Here is a 17158-nt window from a genome sequence, read left to right on the forward strand (position 1 = left end):
GCCTGCATCATGCGGGAGGTCAGACTAGATGATCATATTGGTCCCTTCTGACCTTAAAGTCTATGAGTCTACTGCTGATGTAAATGCTTTTCTGCAGTAAAGCGAGGGGTCCCTAGATCTGTATAGAACGTAGGGAAATTGGGGCCGGAAGTGAATGATGTGGCTTGAAACGAGGGGCAGTTGAGCGGTAGGGAAGCAGACCTCCTGAATGCTGTCTGTCTATCTAGTCTATTGCGCCTTGGGTCTCATTTGTCACCCGCCCAGAATGCTGGGTTTGTGAATGTGTGAGGCCAGTGGGATTTGTTTGCTAAAGGTTTGTCATACCGGTGCAAGTTGATTTTCTATCCAGGGACCTATAAACCTGCCATAAGTTTGAGTTACTTGGCTGCAGCTTGCCGTCTTGGGCCGAATGCCCTGGCTGGGCAAGACCCAGTCAGGAAGCTCATCCTCCCCATTAAGTGACCTTTCATCAGCACGGCGTGACTCACATGGCCTCCGCCATCCATCAACATAAGGGAAGTCTCTGTCATCCCCACAGTGCAGCTCATTCGGATGGCCAGGACCGTGCCTCTAGGCAGTCTGGATACCGCACTCTCGTTTATGTGACTTCTTGGTCCTGATGGCGAGTAATTCTTTTTATTATTATTTATTTATTTGTAATGAGATTTGTCACATGGATAGTTTGTGCCAGTCCACAGAAGAGCCTGAAACTCTCCTCCCCCGGCTGGCAGAATGGAGCGGCGCATTCGCTGATGTCCCCGTCTCTTTCCAGGAAAGGCTATTAGAAAGTTCAGCCAACTGGGTGATCTACTGGGCTGAAGTTTGTTGGTGCTTTTGCTCCATGTTGAGAATGCAGGCGCCCGAAGATGGCTCTTTTTTCCTAGTGGAAGTCGTTGTTGGCTAATCTGGCTTTGTCCCGTGGGCCACGGTGGCGACACACAGAATGGGGACTTTGCCTGTGCTGATGGCTGGTGGAGGCCCCATGAATCATGTGGCGATGATGAACAGTCACTCATTGAGGAAGTTCCCTCTGAAGCACCTGGCATTGGCCACTGTCGGAAGACAAGATGCTGGACCTTTGGTCTGACCCAGGATGGCCGTTCTTATGTTGGAAAACTGGCTGCTTACATGAAGTTGGCTCTTTCCAGTGATTTTAGGTGCCCAATTTGAGACACTTTACAGGGCCCTAGGATGGGTACTCATCACATTATGAAAATCAGGCCTCTTTAAGATGTCTCAAGTTGGGCCCCAAAATCAATGGTCACTTGGTAAAATCTTGGCCTAAGTATTACTTTTCCTACAACTACAATTGCCGTAGTTGCTACAGGGATGTTATTAAATCACCGGTGGGACGGGAGGTGACTCACGTGCAGGGGAGTGTTCACGAGACACTCTCTGGATTAAACAGGGGTCCAGGCTCTGAAAAAGTTGGAGAACTCTTCTTAAACTGAGTTGAAAGGCACCCTTGGGGCAAAGAATGAGACATTCCATTCCACAGGTCAGCATCCATCCCACCCCAAAACTAGGTGTCAGAGACGCTCCGACGGGCAGCCCAATTGTCTGAGCACTCACAAGTGCTTGTAGCTGCAGCGAGGTAGAAAATAATTAATTATGGACATATAATTGCTATCCGAGTGGTGTTACTCAGAGCTCAGTAGAGTGAACTAAATCTGTCTAAAGGCTTTTTTGGTTTTTGCTGTATCAGCTCTTGTCAGTGTCTTTAAAATAAAATAAAAACACCCTCCATTTTTAATTCCTCAACTTCCTGGTTTAAATGAATGTGACGGAGCGAAAACTTTTAATTATTCCCGCTGGTGGGAGAGTTCTGTGGGGTGTTAGTTCCTAACAAGGTTAATTTCACAGGTGTGAAATTAAGCTTTGTGCAGATCCAGGGAGAAGTTGCCTCTCCAGTAATAGCTTTGCTGGCGCTCTCTGGCTTGCAGTCGTTCCAAAGCCCTGTGCCCAGACTGTCTGTTCTGGGATCCGTTTCAAGGAGAGCATGGTTTTCATGCTGTGGCTTTGGTCTTGACCATGAGGGGCTTTGGATACCTAGAGAATCTGCACAGAATTCCATGTGCCTTAAAGGTACAGGGTTTGACCCTGTCTCTCAACTTTTTAGAAGATGTACACTTTGCATTTCTCTGCACAGCTGCGGGAATGGAGGAGCAAGGCACCTCCCTTGTACATGACTATAAACAATCTGGGTTTAACACCAGCAGCGCTGAGCTGTGCACGGCATGCCAATACAGTACATAATCCTGCCACACTAACCACAGCTGGCCTCCCTGCAGCTGTGCTGTGGAGCTAGCAGGTGGTGCAGATGGGTAGCTGTGAGCCCAGATGTTGGGGAAAAAAGCGATATATTTTCTATTCCTCTGGACTAGGCCTCCAATTGCTCCCTCTTCTTCATCCCTGACGAAGAAGCAATTTGCATCTCTGCCAGTGCTGGAAATGGATGAACAAGGAATTAAATTAGAAAAAAAAAAGTTTTTAAAGTCTTTAAAAGTTTTTAAAAATATAGAGAGGATGAACTTCACCAACCATTCCAAACATGCCAGGCTCCCCACTGGCCTGCTTCTTTTCTTGGGGAACTACATAGAAAAACAGGGGCACGCTGTTCTTGCTGCGTTGGAATATTTTGAACTGGCAGAGTGTTTCGGAGGGACAAAGTGGAAAAGTAAGAGATATTTTTCAGAAAGGACTGTCCCTCCTGACAGGGGAGAACAGTGAAGTTGCAGGGTTGCCAACTCTTGCTGTTTTACTGTGAGTCTTGCAATATTGGATGTTGGTCTTAAAGTCCCAGCTCCTGGAGTCATGTGAGAAGCTCAGCTTTCACTTACAATAAAGTGAAGTTTCTAGCCCTCATGGTTGCATAGAAAATCTTGAAACTATTACCTGTGTGCACCTTACAGTCTCAGAATCCAGGAGGCAAAGAAAAATATGTAACCAACAAACAGAATTTCTAATAAGTGGAAAACTCTTAACAGAACTTTGATAATGGTTTTGAAAGGGGACCTGCAAACCTTACTCCAGAACTAAGATGATTTCAAAGCAACCATGCAAAATTCTATTGACCCACTTAATGAGGGCTAGTAATCGTTTTTGATGGGCAAGTGCCTAGCATTCATTTCTTTTTTCATTATGCTCAATCATCCTGGCAGGGGAAGGGCAGGCAGGCAGAGTTTCCATCTGCATGGGTGTATCTTCATGGCAGTTTTGCGAGGCTGTTTGTAAAGGGTGGGGCTGAATGGCATAAACAGCAGCAAATACAAGGCTGTGAACTAACCTGGTTTAATGGGCTCCGGTCCCCACTGTCACACCAGCTGGTTCCTGATTGCTCTGACCACTAGAATGCATCATTCTGTTATATTGCAGCTCTGGGAGCTGTACTGGAGCAATGAGGTTTCCTTACGGGGGGTCAGATAGGTGGCTTTATAAGGCAGAGAGCTCAGCTTTCCGCAGTTACTTTATATTCCGTAAGGGTTATAACTGTGCCATAGACTAAAAGCCACATATTACACACACATCGTTCTGGATCAGCGGGACGAAGGGTTCATGGCTGCCAAAGCTGAGCAGAACAGCTGGTATGACTTTAAGGAACTAGAAATAAAAGACTAAACAGTCTTATTTTCTAGATGCCACTTTGCCCCAGGGTATTTGGAGCATACAGCGTAAAACTTGAGAGGCAGCTTATTCTGAGGGAAAGTTTTGTAGGTAGCCAGGTAGCCTTTCATCTAACTTGTAACAGTTGTTCCAAAAAAAGAAAAAGAAAAAACCCCACAGATCTAGCTTCTAAATTAGAGCCAGGTTCTGAGCCGGAATCTTTGACTTCTCTGGCCGTACAGCATGTGAGTTTGCAGAGTTTATTCTTGGGTTGTTTTTTGTTTGATTTTTCTGTTGGTGTTTTTTTGTAAATGTAAATTGTTCTCCACAAGCTGTTTTTGTTTCCCCTTCAGATGGAGCATTTACTAGCCCTGGTTTTTTTCCCTCCTTTAATTAAAACCTCCGCATCTAAGCCTGAATCTTCATTTTACTGCTTACTGTTTCTACTGGCCTATTCTGGATATTGCAGAAACGCTTAAATGGGACAGGCTTTGTCCTGGCCCTCTGGAGGGGGGATGGTTTCACTTTTTGGGGCATGTACACTTTTTTGCACACTCCCACTAGCTCATACAAATGATAAGATTGACAAGCTCAGAACCCATTTGTGTTTGGCTTGGAGTTGGTATGTGTCAGCGTTCTTAGTTTAGCAGCTGTGTGTCAAAAATTGTGCATGCGAGTGGTAGTGCAGGCAGAGTTGCGCATGCACACAAAGAGGTCCGGTTTTGACAATTTGGTCCCAAAGTCTTTTGAAGTTTTTATACCATGATTGCGGATATTTGCACCTTTCCAGTACAGCTGCAAATAAGGTCTAATTTAGTTACGGAAAACGTTAAGAATTTGTTTCCACTATTCATGTTTTTTCTGCTGTACACCGGGGCCTGCATTTTCAAAAGTGGCTTCTAATTTTGGATGTTTCCATTGTGGTTGCCAAATTTTTAAAAACCTGGAGGCTGGCTTTTCAGAAGGGCTGAGCACCCTCATCTCACACTGAAATCAGTAGATAAGCATGTGCCAAGCAATATGGATCATATCTAGGATCATATTTTAGCACAACTCTCACAGTAATTTTCTTAGAGCCCCAGCTCCTGGAGTCATGTTATTAAATGAGAATTGCAGCTTTCATTTAAAAAGCAAACGTAAGATTTAGACTTCATAGTTATGGACAAATGTGACCCCTTAAGTCTCAGACATCAGAAAGCAAATAACCCCCACTCCCAACCCAAAAATGTATTATTTTTAAAGTCGATCTCATAACTTTGGGGGCCCTGACTTATGATTGTTGAATGCTTGCTTTAAACTATACCCTGAGTAGATGGAGGAAGCAGGAACAGAGGGAGAATGCTAGCAGTCAAAGAAATGGGCACATGGAAAATGTAATAAAAATCACTAATATGTCCTTTAATATAACTGAAAAACAGGCATTTGCTATTTTTTGTCACTCTTAGTTGCTTCTGCCATCTTGCACTAGACCATTCCTGTACCTGACGCTATATTAAATGAAACAAAACGGTGTTTTTAATCGGAGATTCCTGAACTGGAAGTTAGACTAGAGAGAGATATTGCGATACCAGAAAGGCAGAATGAGGACATGTTTTGTGGTGCATTCATACCCACCATCTCAGGCACAAGGCCAACGGCTCTAAGGTACGTATTTAAAGCCCCCTAAAACTCAATCTGCCACGTCAGCAACTGTATTGATAACAAAACCAACAGCCAGTGGTTTTGTGGGTGCAGTAGCTCGCCCGGACTCACACAGCCTGTTTGGTGATGACACGAGGGAAACTCGACCAGGGCTTTAGAGTATGACTGGAGGCTCTTCTGATTCCTTGCCAGTAAATACATATTTCAGTCAACTCCAAAAGCTCCTGTTTGCAAAATAAGCAGCACTGACCACAGATTGGAAGGATGTCAGCAAAACTGTCTCCTGTGTGGACTTTTGCACGGCCGTGCCTCTTCATCCTAGAGGATGTTCCTGGTGTGTCCTGTGTTAGGATCCCAAAATCTTCAGAGGCAGGCGAGGAGGAGAAGGAAACTGCCCCCTTCCTCTTGCAAGGAACTCCCATCTGTGCTGTTAGCTAATGTGATAGGCCAGGAGAACAGCACTGGGGTAGTCTTGTCCTCCATGTTCATGAGGAATCTAAGTATGTAATTGCCCCATCCGTGGGGTATGGAGTAGATCCCTGAAAAATCTTTGATGCACCAAGAGCCCAACCGGGACACTGACAATCTGCAGTGGAAGAGGAAGGGCAGGGCTCCACCCTGCTTGGGTGACGCTGATTCTCTGCGGCATTACTCCTGTCTTATCCTAGAGTAGCTCCATTGATTTCAGTGTAAAACTGGAGTAGTGCTGGGAAGGCCGCCTGGCTGCTAGCTGGAGACCATAATGTTAGGACATAAGCAGTCATCTAGTGTTCAGCACTGTGATATGTAAGTACACGTTGTCATGCTCCACCGTTCAGAAGGGTTCTGAGCTTCTGAGTCTGGCAGGCCCATGACAATAATCCTCCGCTGCTGAGTAGGGTTGGGCCAAACTGGAGCTTTAGCTCCGTTTTTGTTTTCAGGGGGGGTTGTATGAAATTAGAAAGGAGAGCATCAATCCTGCTTGAAATGATAGGAAGCGACATTGGGACACTGGTGCAGGAGTCGGCAGACTCACCCAGGTCAGTGGATACCAAAGGAGCTCGACCTAGTGGAATTTTCAGAGGATTCGCCCTGTTGATTAAGGTTCTATTTTAAGGGTCCATTATGTTGGCTGTAATGCAGGATGCTAGTGGATGTTTTATGAAAATACAGCCCTGAGGGACAGCTGCTTGGCAGAGGGACTCTGCAAACCAGGGTCATTTGGGTAGGTACCTTGCTGCTGTTGATGTATTCAGCAAGTCTGATAGCGGAAAAACTGTGATAATCCAATCTGAGTTCACCTGGGATGAGTTTTAGAACTGGGTAACATTTTTCGGACAAATCGTTTATTTGGTAAAAAAGAAATGCAGTTTTGGCCTGACCAAAACTATTCACGAATTTGGGTCGAATGCGATGAATAGTTTTGGCCGCAAACAATGACTTTCTTTAACGTTGAAACATTTCACGTCGATATTTTCAAAATGAAAATGTCAACTTTTCCTTTCAGAACGACGTTTCGTTTCGAAATGTAGCTCGATTTGTTTTTTAAAAAACGAAAAGGGGGAAAATAACATGGAAAACTATACTAAAAAAATGTGGGGGGGGGGCGGGGATTGTTTTGGGTCGACAGACCCAAACCATCAATTATTCATTCAGCTCCAGTGCAATTCATCCCTGGACAATGGAGCCAGAACAAAGGCTAGACATCATGATCGTCCCATTTAGGCCGGTGCTGGAACGTGCCCCGTCTGTCTGCGCGTTCCTGCATTCAGGCAGTGCCCATTAGGCACACACCCAGAACGTGCTCCCAGCTCCCCATGGAGAAGTGGAGCTTACGAGGGGGACACTGGCCACAGGGGGAGTGGGGGGGTGTTTCCCCAGGGATTGCTAGCGAGCTCCAGTAACTCAGCTTGAGGCAGTTGCGAACCTTTTCCTTCAGCCCCCCTGTTTAGGGCAGGCTGATCCTACAAGCTGGATGTGAGCGAAGGCCCCGGAGGTGGGTCTTGGGAAGCGCCACCAGGAGCTAGAGACGAGGTCGCTGTAAATAGGGCTCTGAAAAGACCCCAAGAGTGAGCTGGACTCCCGCTGGGACCAGTAAGGATTGCCCGGGAGTGAGGGCTCATGTAGGGAACCAAGGGGCAAGAGCCTCAAAGCTGCTACGGCTTGAGACCAGGCTGAGGGTCGGCCGAGTACAAGGCCCTCAGGATAGGATGTAAGCACTTCACAGGCTGCATGCTGGCCCCCCAGGAGAGGGGTGAACTTCCCCCCTAAACAGCCTCACAGAGATGATGTGCGGCATGTAGTCTCTCTTTAGGCCCCATCCTTTTCCTCCATCGTCTGTTCCTTCTTCCTGGCCTTACTGCCTCACCTCCAGTCTCTGCAACTCAGCTCCATAGCCATAACCCGTCACGCTCCCCTACCCGTGCCATCTCCTCCTAACTCTCACCTCCTCTGCCATAACGCTTCCGCTCTACGCACACCTGTAATCACTACGTCGCTGTCCATTGCTGGGAGCCATTGTGCAGGCAGAGTGGGAGTGCAGCGGAGCTCTAAAGCATTAAGGTGGGGTGGGACAATTCCTATGTTTTCCAGCCTGGCTCGGGCTACTCGGTCCTGTTGTTGGATCTTTGCCCCCGGTTTCCTTCCCTGGGCATCAGGGTTTGGCCCCCTTTTCCAGCCCAAGCCTGTTTATTGTTGAAGACAAAAAGAAACGGACGAGTAGGGCCGGGATTTCAGGAGCACTCCACTTCGGCCCGGCTCTGCTCCCGCTGAAGTCAATGGGTTAAACGGGAGCAGAGCGAGCCCAGAGCTGAGCGTTTTGAAATTCCCGCCCTTGGAGTTCGGCTGCTGGCGTGCACTGAGGTTGACTCTAACCCTGGCTTAGATCCAGGCTGAATCGTGGTGGTGTGAAGTTTGGACAGTCACGTAGGGTGACCAGACAGCAAGTGTGAAAAATCGGGACAGGAGGTGGGGGGTAAAAGGTACCTGCATAAGAAAAAGCCCCCAAAATCGGGACTGTCCTTATAAAATCAGGACATCTGGTCACCCTACAGTCACGGCACAGTCAGGAGGGAGGGTTAGGAAACGGTGGGCTATCTGTGCCGGTTAATAGGCAGGAGGAGTCTAGTGCAACGACAGAAATCAAGGTCTCGACTTGCTGGCTGGGTAGCTGTGGGCCACATGTTCTGTGTTTGTTTGCAGGAAATGCAACCAGCGACAAAACAGAAGGCAAGAAGAAAGGGAGACCTAAGGCAGAAAACCAGGTGCTGAAAGACATTCCTGTAAGAATCCAAATCCATTGGTGCCCTGATCTCCCTCTTTCCCCGTCTCTCTCTGTCTGAGTCTCTCCTTCCCGTTCTCTCTTCCTCATCCTGTCCAGCCCCCTGCAAAGCCCAACCCAACCCCTCAGGGTCTGAGGTGGGGCAGAGCCAGCACCAGGTGCCCAGGTGGTGTTCCTGATCAGCCAGTTTAATTCCACTGACTGTGAAGGAATCTGGGGGAGATGTTGTTACAGAGCCTGTGTTTGCGTCTGCCAGGGAGAAGGGGAGTGAGAACCAGCCTCATTCAAAGCAACTCCCCCTTCCAGCCTGAGTCTGCATTGCAGTCTGGCTTAGCAGTTCAGGCGCCAGTCTGAGTCCTTCCGGCAGCCCTTCGAGCTAGGGGAGACATCACTCAAGCTCTGTGATCGTGGACGGTGCACTGTGGGACTGACCTGCAGGGTGCTGGGTGCCCGCTGGACTCAGCACCTCTCAGGAGCAGGACCTAGGGATGCTGGTTTTAAAAACCAGACAGCGCAAGTGTTTGTTGACACAGATCAGCCATCGAGCTGCCCCTTTGGAAGCGTTTTTGCTCAGGCTGGCCCTGCTGTCACATGTGCTGACGAAGCTGTGTTTGCGCACACGTCTGTCTGCACAGCGGGGTGCGTCCCCTTTGAACAATTTGATGCCAAGTGTGTTGTGCTTACGGGAGTGACATGGGTGAAAGGATGATGTGAACTAAGGTTTATTGATGGGGGTTATCTATAAAGTACGGCTTAACAACTGGCATGATCCACAGTGTGGTTTCTTCAGTAGGGTGGCCAAAGGGAGTGGTGTTTGATGGGTGGGATTGGAAGAACTCATTGGCATTACGTGAAAAATAGAGGCGGTCCGGGTTCCAACAAGTGACTGGCAGGTTGGGTGCCACACTTGAGACACCTGTGTAGTTGCTCAGTGCTTTCGGAGAACTGGGCCTCTTCACGGTGTCTCCAGTTGGACACTCAGCATCGCGAGTCACTTGAATAGGCTTTTGCATGTAAAGACGGTGCTTTCCATTAGGCAGGTTAGAGATCTGGCGTATTCAGCGTGGGGGTGTCAGAGCCGGTTTAATTATCGGGTGGCGCGTAGTAAGGTGTGAGTTGTTCCCTGGGGAATTGTACAATTTAATTTCAGCCCTGTAGCGTGGACAACATACGGAGCAGGTTGTCATTAGACTAGGGTGCGGCATGATTCGATGACTAGATGAAATGTGGGGTGGTTAAATCACTGAGGCGACTTTTGGTGAATTTTACGGGGCTGGGCTAGAATGTACCTTAGTCACCTGGGAAACACAGCGAGAGATGGGCTGCTTCCCTTTTGCAAAAGGTGCAATGTATGAGTGCGTGATTGCATCCCCAGTATAAGCGAACCTGAGTGCATGTACCTGACTGAGGGTGGAAAGCAGGTGGTGACAGGTACAAGTAGTTCATTTCGAGTACATGCTGGGCCTGCCCTTCTGAAATGTTCGCCCCAGCGTGTGTTGTGTTCACGGGTTGCTGGAAGGTGTGTATTCAGCTGCATGTCACCATGTCTCCCTTTCTCAGCTGCCCCTGATGAACCAGTGGAAAGATGAGTTCAAGGCCCATTCCAGGGTGAAGTGTCCCAATTCAGGCTGCTGGCTGGAGTTCCCCAGTATTTACGGCCTGAAGTACCATTATCAGCGCTGCCAAGGGGTAAGGAGGATGGAGGTTTGTGTTTCATTTTGACGATCAGTTCTTGTGTGTATAATTTTCAGTGTTCCCCTTCGCTTCCAGCACAACGCCCACGTCTGGACGATTTCTCAGCAGTAGGGCTAAACTGCCTGGGTCTCTCAGGTTTTCGCAGGCACCGTCTTACTGAGTCAGTATTTTATCCCCATCCCTCCTCGAACCATCCGCCCGTGTGCAGTGCCATCCTGACATCCGGCTGGAAGGGAAAGCTGAGCAGTACCTGTCTGGACCTACTGCACCTCTTCCCCTCATTCATCACATGCTCTGTCAGCGATGGGAATGGGGTTCTCCAGGATGCTTTCCATTTGGTGGCGTGGTGTTAGTGAGCACCAGCCTGTTGCATGCCGGAGGTTTCATGCCCACCAAAGCTGTGTAGCTGGCTTGGATTATTGGGCAGATCTCAAGAAGAACACAGCCGTTTGGAATGAGCTTTCCAGCCCGGGTCGACAGACTTGGTTCAGTGGGGCTCGTGCTAGTGCGACAACACTTGAAGCTGTGGTTTGGGCAGGAGCGCGGGCTCTGAAGGTAGGGACGAGGGTGGGCTTCAGAGCCTGGACTCTGGCCTGAGCTGCGACTTCAAAGCGCTGTCTGCACAGCTATTGTTAGAGCGCAAATGCCATGTCTGTCGACCCCCCGCGCCCGCCCGCTCGCTCCCAAATGCTGGGTAGACATAGCCCCGCGACACATGCGCTCGCAGTGCTCTAGCTAGCTTGCTAGAAGTATCCGTGAGGGTGCAGCGAGGCGGGCTACACCACGAGCTAGCAATGCGAGTGTGCACCCGGGGAACCTGGGGGGTTATGCGGTTAAGTCTGATCTGAACTTAACCTTTTTCCTAGTGTATGTGCAAGGTAACACCGTTAGACTGATTTACCTGCCTAAGCTATAACCTACCACTGGACCTGTTCAATCACACACATAGGTGCTGGGACTGGGGCTGTTGCACCCCCGGCTTGAAGTGGTTTCCATCATATGCATGATTTATAGTTTGGTTCAATGCCTCTCGGCACCCGCACGATACACATTGTTCCCGCCCCCCTGACCTTGCATATACCCGAGGAAAAAGCTCACATTGATATGCGGCGTAGTTAGCACGTGTTAGCTAAGTCTGACCTACACTCCACCACTTTTCCTAGTTAAGACAAAGCTCTCTTGTTCCTCAGAATATTGACGTCTTGAATATTCCTTGAAAATCTATGGAAAGGTCCCAAAATGCCTGGGTTGGTTCATTTCAATCATAGAAGTGCAGGACTGGAAGGGACTCAACAGGTCATCTAGGCCAGTCCCCTGCACTCCAGGCTGGCAATGAATGTCAGGAGCATGACAATCGAAATGAACTGGACCTTTTAAAACATGAAAAAATCCAAAACCTCCCCAGTGGAGCCACCGTCTGAACTATTGGGGGGAAAAATATGGTTGTGGTTAGTTTGAATGACTCAGCTGTTTAAAAAGGAAACGAAAACTTCATTTAATTAGGCTCTTCCTTATCCAGGAAGATGCTAATTTTGTTTGCGGTTGTCTTTTGTGCAAGTATCTGTGCGTGAGTGTGCAGGTACACGCCTACCTGTGTGTGCATGGTGCAGAAATCCAGGCTGAGTTACTATCCCGCAAAAGGAACTTGCTCACCTGAATTATGTGACCTCCCCTCTAAAAAGGAAACCACGTTCCTTACGGACACCCAAGGAGGGAGGGCGGTGGAGGGCAAGGTGAATGTACTTTTGGAGCAGTGTGTGAGATGTAACCAGGTCCCCACAACAAGGTAGACATACGAGTGTGAATAGCACCTGTGTGATATGTGGTCTTGAAGGTGGTTCTTTGCAGATGGTGGGTGGGGGTTATTGTTAAAGACTGATTGATTGATGTGACGGTAGCGCCCGGTTTGTTCCAGGCACTTTACAAACAGAGGGAGGCACAATCCCTGCCATGTGCAGCTCAAAACCTGAAACAGGCTAGCGGAGGAAATACGTTGTCTTTTTTTATTATTATTGATTCAAACCCCACCCCCCAGAATTTTTTTTCCCCCTTTTCTATCTGAGCAGTTGGGATTGTGCAGAATTTCTGGGCAGGCTCCAAACAGGTGAATTTGTCGAGATTCAAAGGCCGCGAAAACTGAGCAGAAACCTTTCTGTAATCAGCAATCTCCCCTCAATTTTCTGCCCCACTTTCATGGCACTGAGGGTTGCTGTTTATTTCAGTCTCTGCCGCTGTTCTGCAGTTTATTAAGAGGCGGCGTGGGCTGTACACATGGGGGTAGGTTTGCTTTACCTGCCACGGCATGGGTAGCTTAGAGGATGGGCAGAGAACATTTTGAAGTATGGAATAACCACTCCCTGAAATGGGATTATCAAATGTATTAGCCTCTCCAGCTGTCGTGTTCCCTTCAGGTCAGATTGTGCAAGTGGAGGAATTTTGCGTGATCATGTGCAAAGCTACGTTAGTACTGGCTAAGTGCAAATCAACAGGAAACTCTGCCTCACTGAGGGCCCAGGCCAGTATCCAGCCCTTAGCCCAACTGACTGGACTGTGTGCTGGGGATGTGTGAGGGAAGAAAGCCACTCCATGGCTGGTACTCCAGCCTGAGGGCTACAGAAACCCCTTTGGCTGCTCCACTGCCTGCCTATGGTGGGTGGATCTGCAGTGATGTGCATTTGCTCCCTCGCCCCCAGTGCATCTCTGTGCTGGGGCCCGGAGCCCTGGCATGCATTCCCCAATGCCTGCGCTGCCTTCTCCCACCCTGTGCCACGGAGCTGCGTTGGTTCTGCTGAACCTAAGGCCCTCCGTTGCTCATGGAGGTGGGCAATAGTTTCCCCAAATATAGGGGCCAGGCCAGAGCCTGCAGTTGCCCTGTTTGAATGTACAACGGGGGAGGCAGTGCACAGGGGTCTGGTTTCCCAGGAGGGACCTTTGCATACAAAGAGGCCGATCTAATACTGCATTTCTTGACACTTCCCAGTACATACGTGAGGTGAAATCCTGGCCCGGTTGGAGTCAATGAGAGTTTTGCCGTTACTGTACTTTCACCGGGGCCAGGGTTTCACCCCTAATCTCTTTAATGGAGACGGAGCGTTCTAAAGCTCAGTTGTTGCTTGCATCCATTAAACTCCAACTCCTTCTATCCAGCCGGGCCAGAGGAATGCTGCCTCCCCTGACACGTCCCTTGTCTGCACACGTCCCTCAGTGCCAAGGGGCAGCGCTTTCCTTTAACCTAACAGAGTCCTTCCGTAGGCAACCCCACCCCTGCCCCATCCCGCTGGATTCCCATTGCCTGGGGAAAGACGGATTGAGAACCTCAGGTTTTTCCCTAGCAAAATGATCCAAGCCCCACATGGCCTGGTCCCCGTCAGTATTCTAAAGCAAGTTGAGAGCTAAGGCCCCTCGGCAGGGCTTTGCCTAAGAATTAAATTAACGGGGAGCCCAGGTTGCGTGGAATGAGGGAGTGCAAAGAGAATGGGAAAGGAAATCCCATTGCAGGATTCACCCTCCAGTTCAAAGCTGCAACTTGAGATAAACTGGCCCCTGTTCTCAAAAAGCAGCCATCTGAATTGTGCACAAAACTCCAACTTTCTAGCAAGCTTGCAATTGCACGTCTCTGGGCCTGTTTGCATGTGCAAATGCAGGATTTGCGCTTGCAGTTTAGGCGGCTAACTGTATTAGGATCTCTGTTATGCTTTTATTTAAAAAAAAGGTATTCTGTTTTCATCTCCACGAAGGACCAGATTCCCCTTTTGATGCACTGGGGTGTGCGTAGCTCACTAAAGCACTCCCTGGCTCCAGTTTAAAATGCTGGCTGGAATTTCCAATGGAGCCAAAGAGAAATAACCTTCCAATTCCCATTGAAAGTCGATGGGGATCAGGTACCTACGGCCCTTGTGCTTTTGAAAAGCTCACCTGCTGTGGCGTGTGTGGAAAGGGATTCTTCTACCTCCCAGTCTTGGCAGTGTGAGTTTGCAGGAAGGTTCTTGCACTTGCAGGGAAAGGGCTGGTCCTTTCCCTCTCCCACCTCTCTGCTCTCTTGCAGGGGGCGATCTCGGAGAAGCTGACTTACCCTTGCTCTTACTGCGAAGCTGCCTTCACATCCAAAACCCAGCTGGAAAAGCACAGGCTCTGGAATCACTTGGATAGGCCGGTACCAGCTAGCAAAGCAGAAAACAAAGTGCAGAAAGCCGTTGGCAAGGCCAGTGGCAAGAAAAGGTACTGGCGCATGGCTTCGCTGCTTGCCAGTGTTTTGGGGAAGGCTGGGAAGAGAGAAGGGGAAAACTCCCAATTCCCTTCCCACTGGCCACTGGGGTGCAATCCCGATGGGCCGTTGGGTTGGAAGAGGTGTCAACAGCGTTGGTTTCTTGACTCCGCTTTACATAAGCCCTCTATGCTTTGCCCTAGAGCTGCTGAGAGTTCAGATTCCCCCACCATCCATCCCAAACAGGCCAAGGTGGAGAAGACTGTGGTCCCCGAGAATGGAGAGTGCCTGGTGGAGAGCAGGAAGAACAAAGTATTTCAGATCACGGCAGCGGAGGCCGTAGCAGCAGCTACCCCGACGGCCAAGTCTTCGAGCTGCAAGGATCCCAAACAGCAAGGGGGCACGCAGGCTTCCCTCCAGGAGGAGGACCCAGAGAGGATGAAGCACAGTAAGATTAGAGCCCGGGGCTCCGTTGGTTCAGGAGGCTGGAGTGGGTGGTGTCCCAGGGCGAAGGGTAGAGTCACTCCCGGTCTCCGGGACAGCAGTGTGATGGAGGGTGACTCCGTTGAAAGCCATGGCCTCGCTCTCCGTTTACACTCGTGCATCTGGCCCCCGGGGAGCAGGACACAGTGAAGCTGTGCAGCACAACCAGAGTCAGAAATCGAAGCCACGTACACGGAGCAGTCAGTCGGAGGGGAGCATGCCTGAGACTGACATGGGTCGGGACTGTATTGGGCCTGGAAAGTGGGGCTGTGGAGTTCCGCTCCCAAAGCACTAAAGAGACTGTAGGTGCAGAAACCGTGTAGGGGGCTAGGGGGGCCATTAGTCACTCGACGCCAGGTTGGTCTACAGCCTTCAGCAGTCAGATCTGCCTTATGATGATAGGGATCCGAGGGTTCGGGAGCAGACCTTTCAGCTGCCATGGGATCTGGAGAGAAGGACAGCACCTCTAGTGCTCGACGAGGGTGTCAGACTGAGGGTCCCACCCATAGCTGCTTCATTTCAGGGCAGTAAAGCCCCTTGCGGGGGGGAGGGTAAAGTAAGGTTGGATCCCTTACTGCTCACCTCCTGATCCAGAGTTCATCCAGGTGCCTTTGCCCCGTGTGTATTTAAATCCACGCTTGCAGTGCAGTTATTTGACCAAATTTTTATCTCTGTTTTCTCTCTCTCGAGTCAGGAAGGAAACAGAAAACTCCTAAGAAATTTACCGGGGAGCAACCGTCCATCTCGGGGACATTTGGATTGAAAGGTAACATACGGGGCAGCCCTGTTTCAATTCCAGAGCCTATAGCTTCCCCCTGTGTGTTTCCAGAATACTGCCCCTCCTCCCTGCTCCTGTGAAGGCAGGTATCTGAGATCTCTTCATTACCCAGGGCACCCCGAGCAGAGCCTCCAACAGAAGCATTGGTTAGACTCTGTATCCAAGATGGGACCTAAAACTTCACCTATGAATGGCTGATGACTGAGATGATCTCCTCTGACCTGCCCCCAAAAAAGGAGGGCTGGGGCAGCACCAGAAGTATGGCTGCATCATACTGCCTTTGATTTAATATTCTACCCCGAGTATGCTCCAGCATCCTCATCTCCTGCCCCATCTCAGATGTCAGCAACTGGGCACAGGATCCCTACTGCCCTTAACAGCCAGTTGGGGCCTGGAGTTCGTGGGACATTTTTGCATCATTTTTGCACACGAGGTTCCTGCCGTTGCCTGAGCAAATCAGACGTCTGTGCTCACAAATATGCATTTGCACTTGTGAATGCTCAGTTTTCACACGTAACTCCTCCCGTGTGGGCATGTGCAGAAAGAGCATGAAACAGATGCCTAAAAATGCACATGGCTCTCGGGACTCGCGTTCTAAAATTCCAGTCTGCGGGTGTTGGACCAAAACGTGATTCTGGGCAAACAGGTCTTGCTGCAACCCATATCTGCCCCTATTGGCCAGATTTTCAAAAGTGGCCTTTAAAACTACATCTTCCATTTCTTGCACACACCCAGGTGGGTAACCTGCCTGTTAACTGCCCATACAGTGTGAAGTTTTGCGTGTGCAGAGCAGAGGGGCATCAGATGGAGCTGTTATTATTGCTATTTATTTGTTGGTCCATCAGCTGCTTGTCTGGGACTATACAGTACATAGGGGAAGACACGATCCTGGCCCCTTTCCTCGGTGGATTATGGCCAAAAAGAATCACATAAGAAGTGTGTCTGGAGGGACCAGAATGAAAAGTGAGGAATCGCTTGTTCCGAGCATGGAACAAGATGCACAGATGAGGTGGGAGAAAGGACACAAAGGCATGATTAAGCAGGGAAGCTGGACCGAGTGCCGTTGGCTCTGTGTGTATATATAACTCTGCCTGCTAATCCCTTTTCCACCAGGAGCAAATTTGTTTGCCTTTGCAGTCAGACTTGGCAACACGGCAGCTCACTCAGCAGCGCAGGTGGCAACAGCCTGGTCTCCCGAGGGATTTCGGTTCCCACGTGTGCCTGGCACTCACTCTTACGCTAGCCCTGCTCTCTGCTCTCCTATTCCCAGGCAGTTTCACAGTCTGACAACACGGCCTGTTTAATGAAGTCCCAGGATTCATGATGGCAAATTTTTAAGGCTATGGGGAGTAAAGATCCCATTTGTGATCCCAGAACCGTGTTATTTAATAGTAGGGACTCTGGATTCCTTTAGCGAGCAGATCCCCAAAGCTGTACCCTGCATGCGTCTCTCAGCAGAAAAAGCCCTTTAATATTCCAGTGTCTCAAAAGCGGG

At 49.4% G+C, this 17158-nt stretch overlaps 1 protein-coding gene across 5 annotated transcripts in view; it reads left to right on the forward strand.

Annotated features, from left to right (window-relative positions):
- Nucleotides 1–17158, forward strand: part of ZNF512B (zinc finger protein 512B) — an 81007-nt gene that overhangs the window by 12272 nt on the left and 51577 nt on the right. For 3 of the 5 annotated variants that reach the window (XM_042858481.2, XM_042858482.2, XM_065566196.1), the window contains exons 3-7: nt 8425–8504; nt 10064–10207; nt 14244–14416; nt 14606–14850; nt 15580–15651. In XM_042858481.2, coding sequence (XP_042714415.2) covers nt 8425–8504; nt 10064–10207; nt 14244–14416; nt 14606–14850; nt 15580–15651 — 714 coding nt within the window. The remainder of the gene's footprint in view (nt 1–8424; nt 8505–10063; nt 10208–14243; nt 14417–14605; nt 14851–15579; nt 15652–17158) is intronic. The other 2 variants (XM_042858480.2, XM_042858483.2) reach the window with 1 other exon arrangement.

This window comes from Chrysemys picta, chromosome 13 (assembly GCF_011386835.1).
Source record: "Chrysemys picta bellii isolate R12L10 chromosome 13, ASM1138683v2, whole genome shotgun sequence".
Lineage (NCBI taxonomy): Eukaryota > Metazoa > Chordata > Testudines > Emydidae > Chrysemys > Chrysemys picta.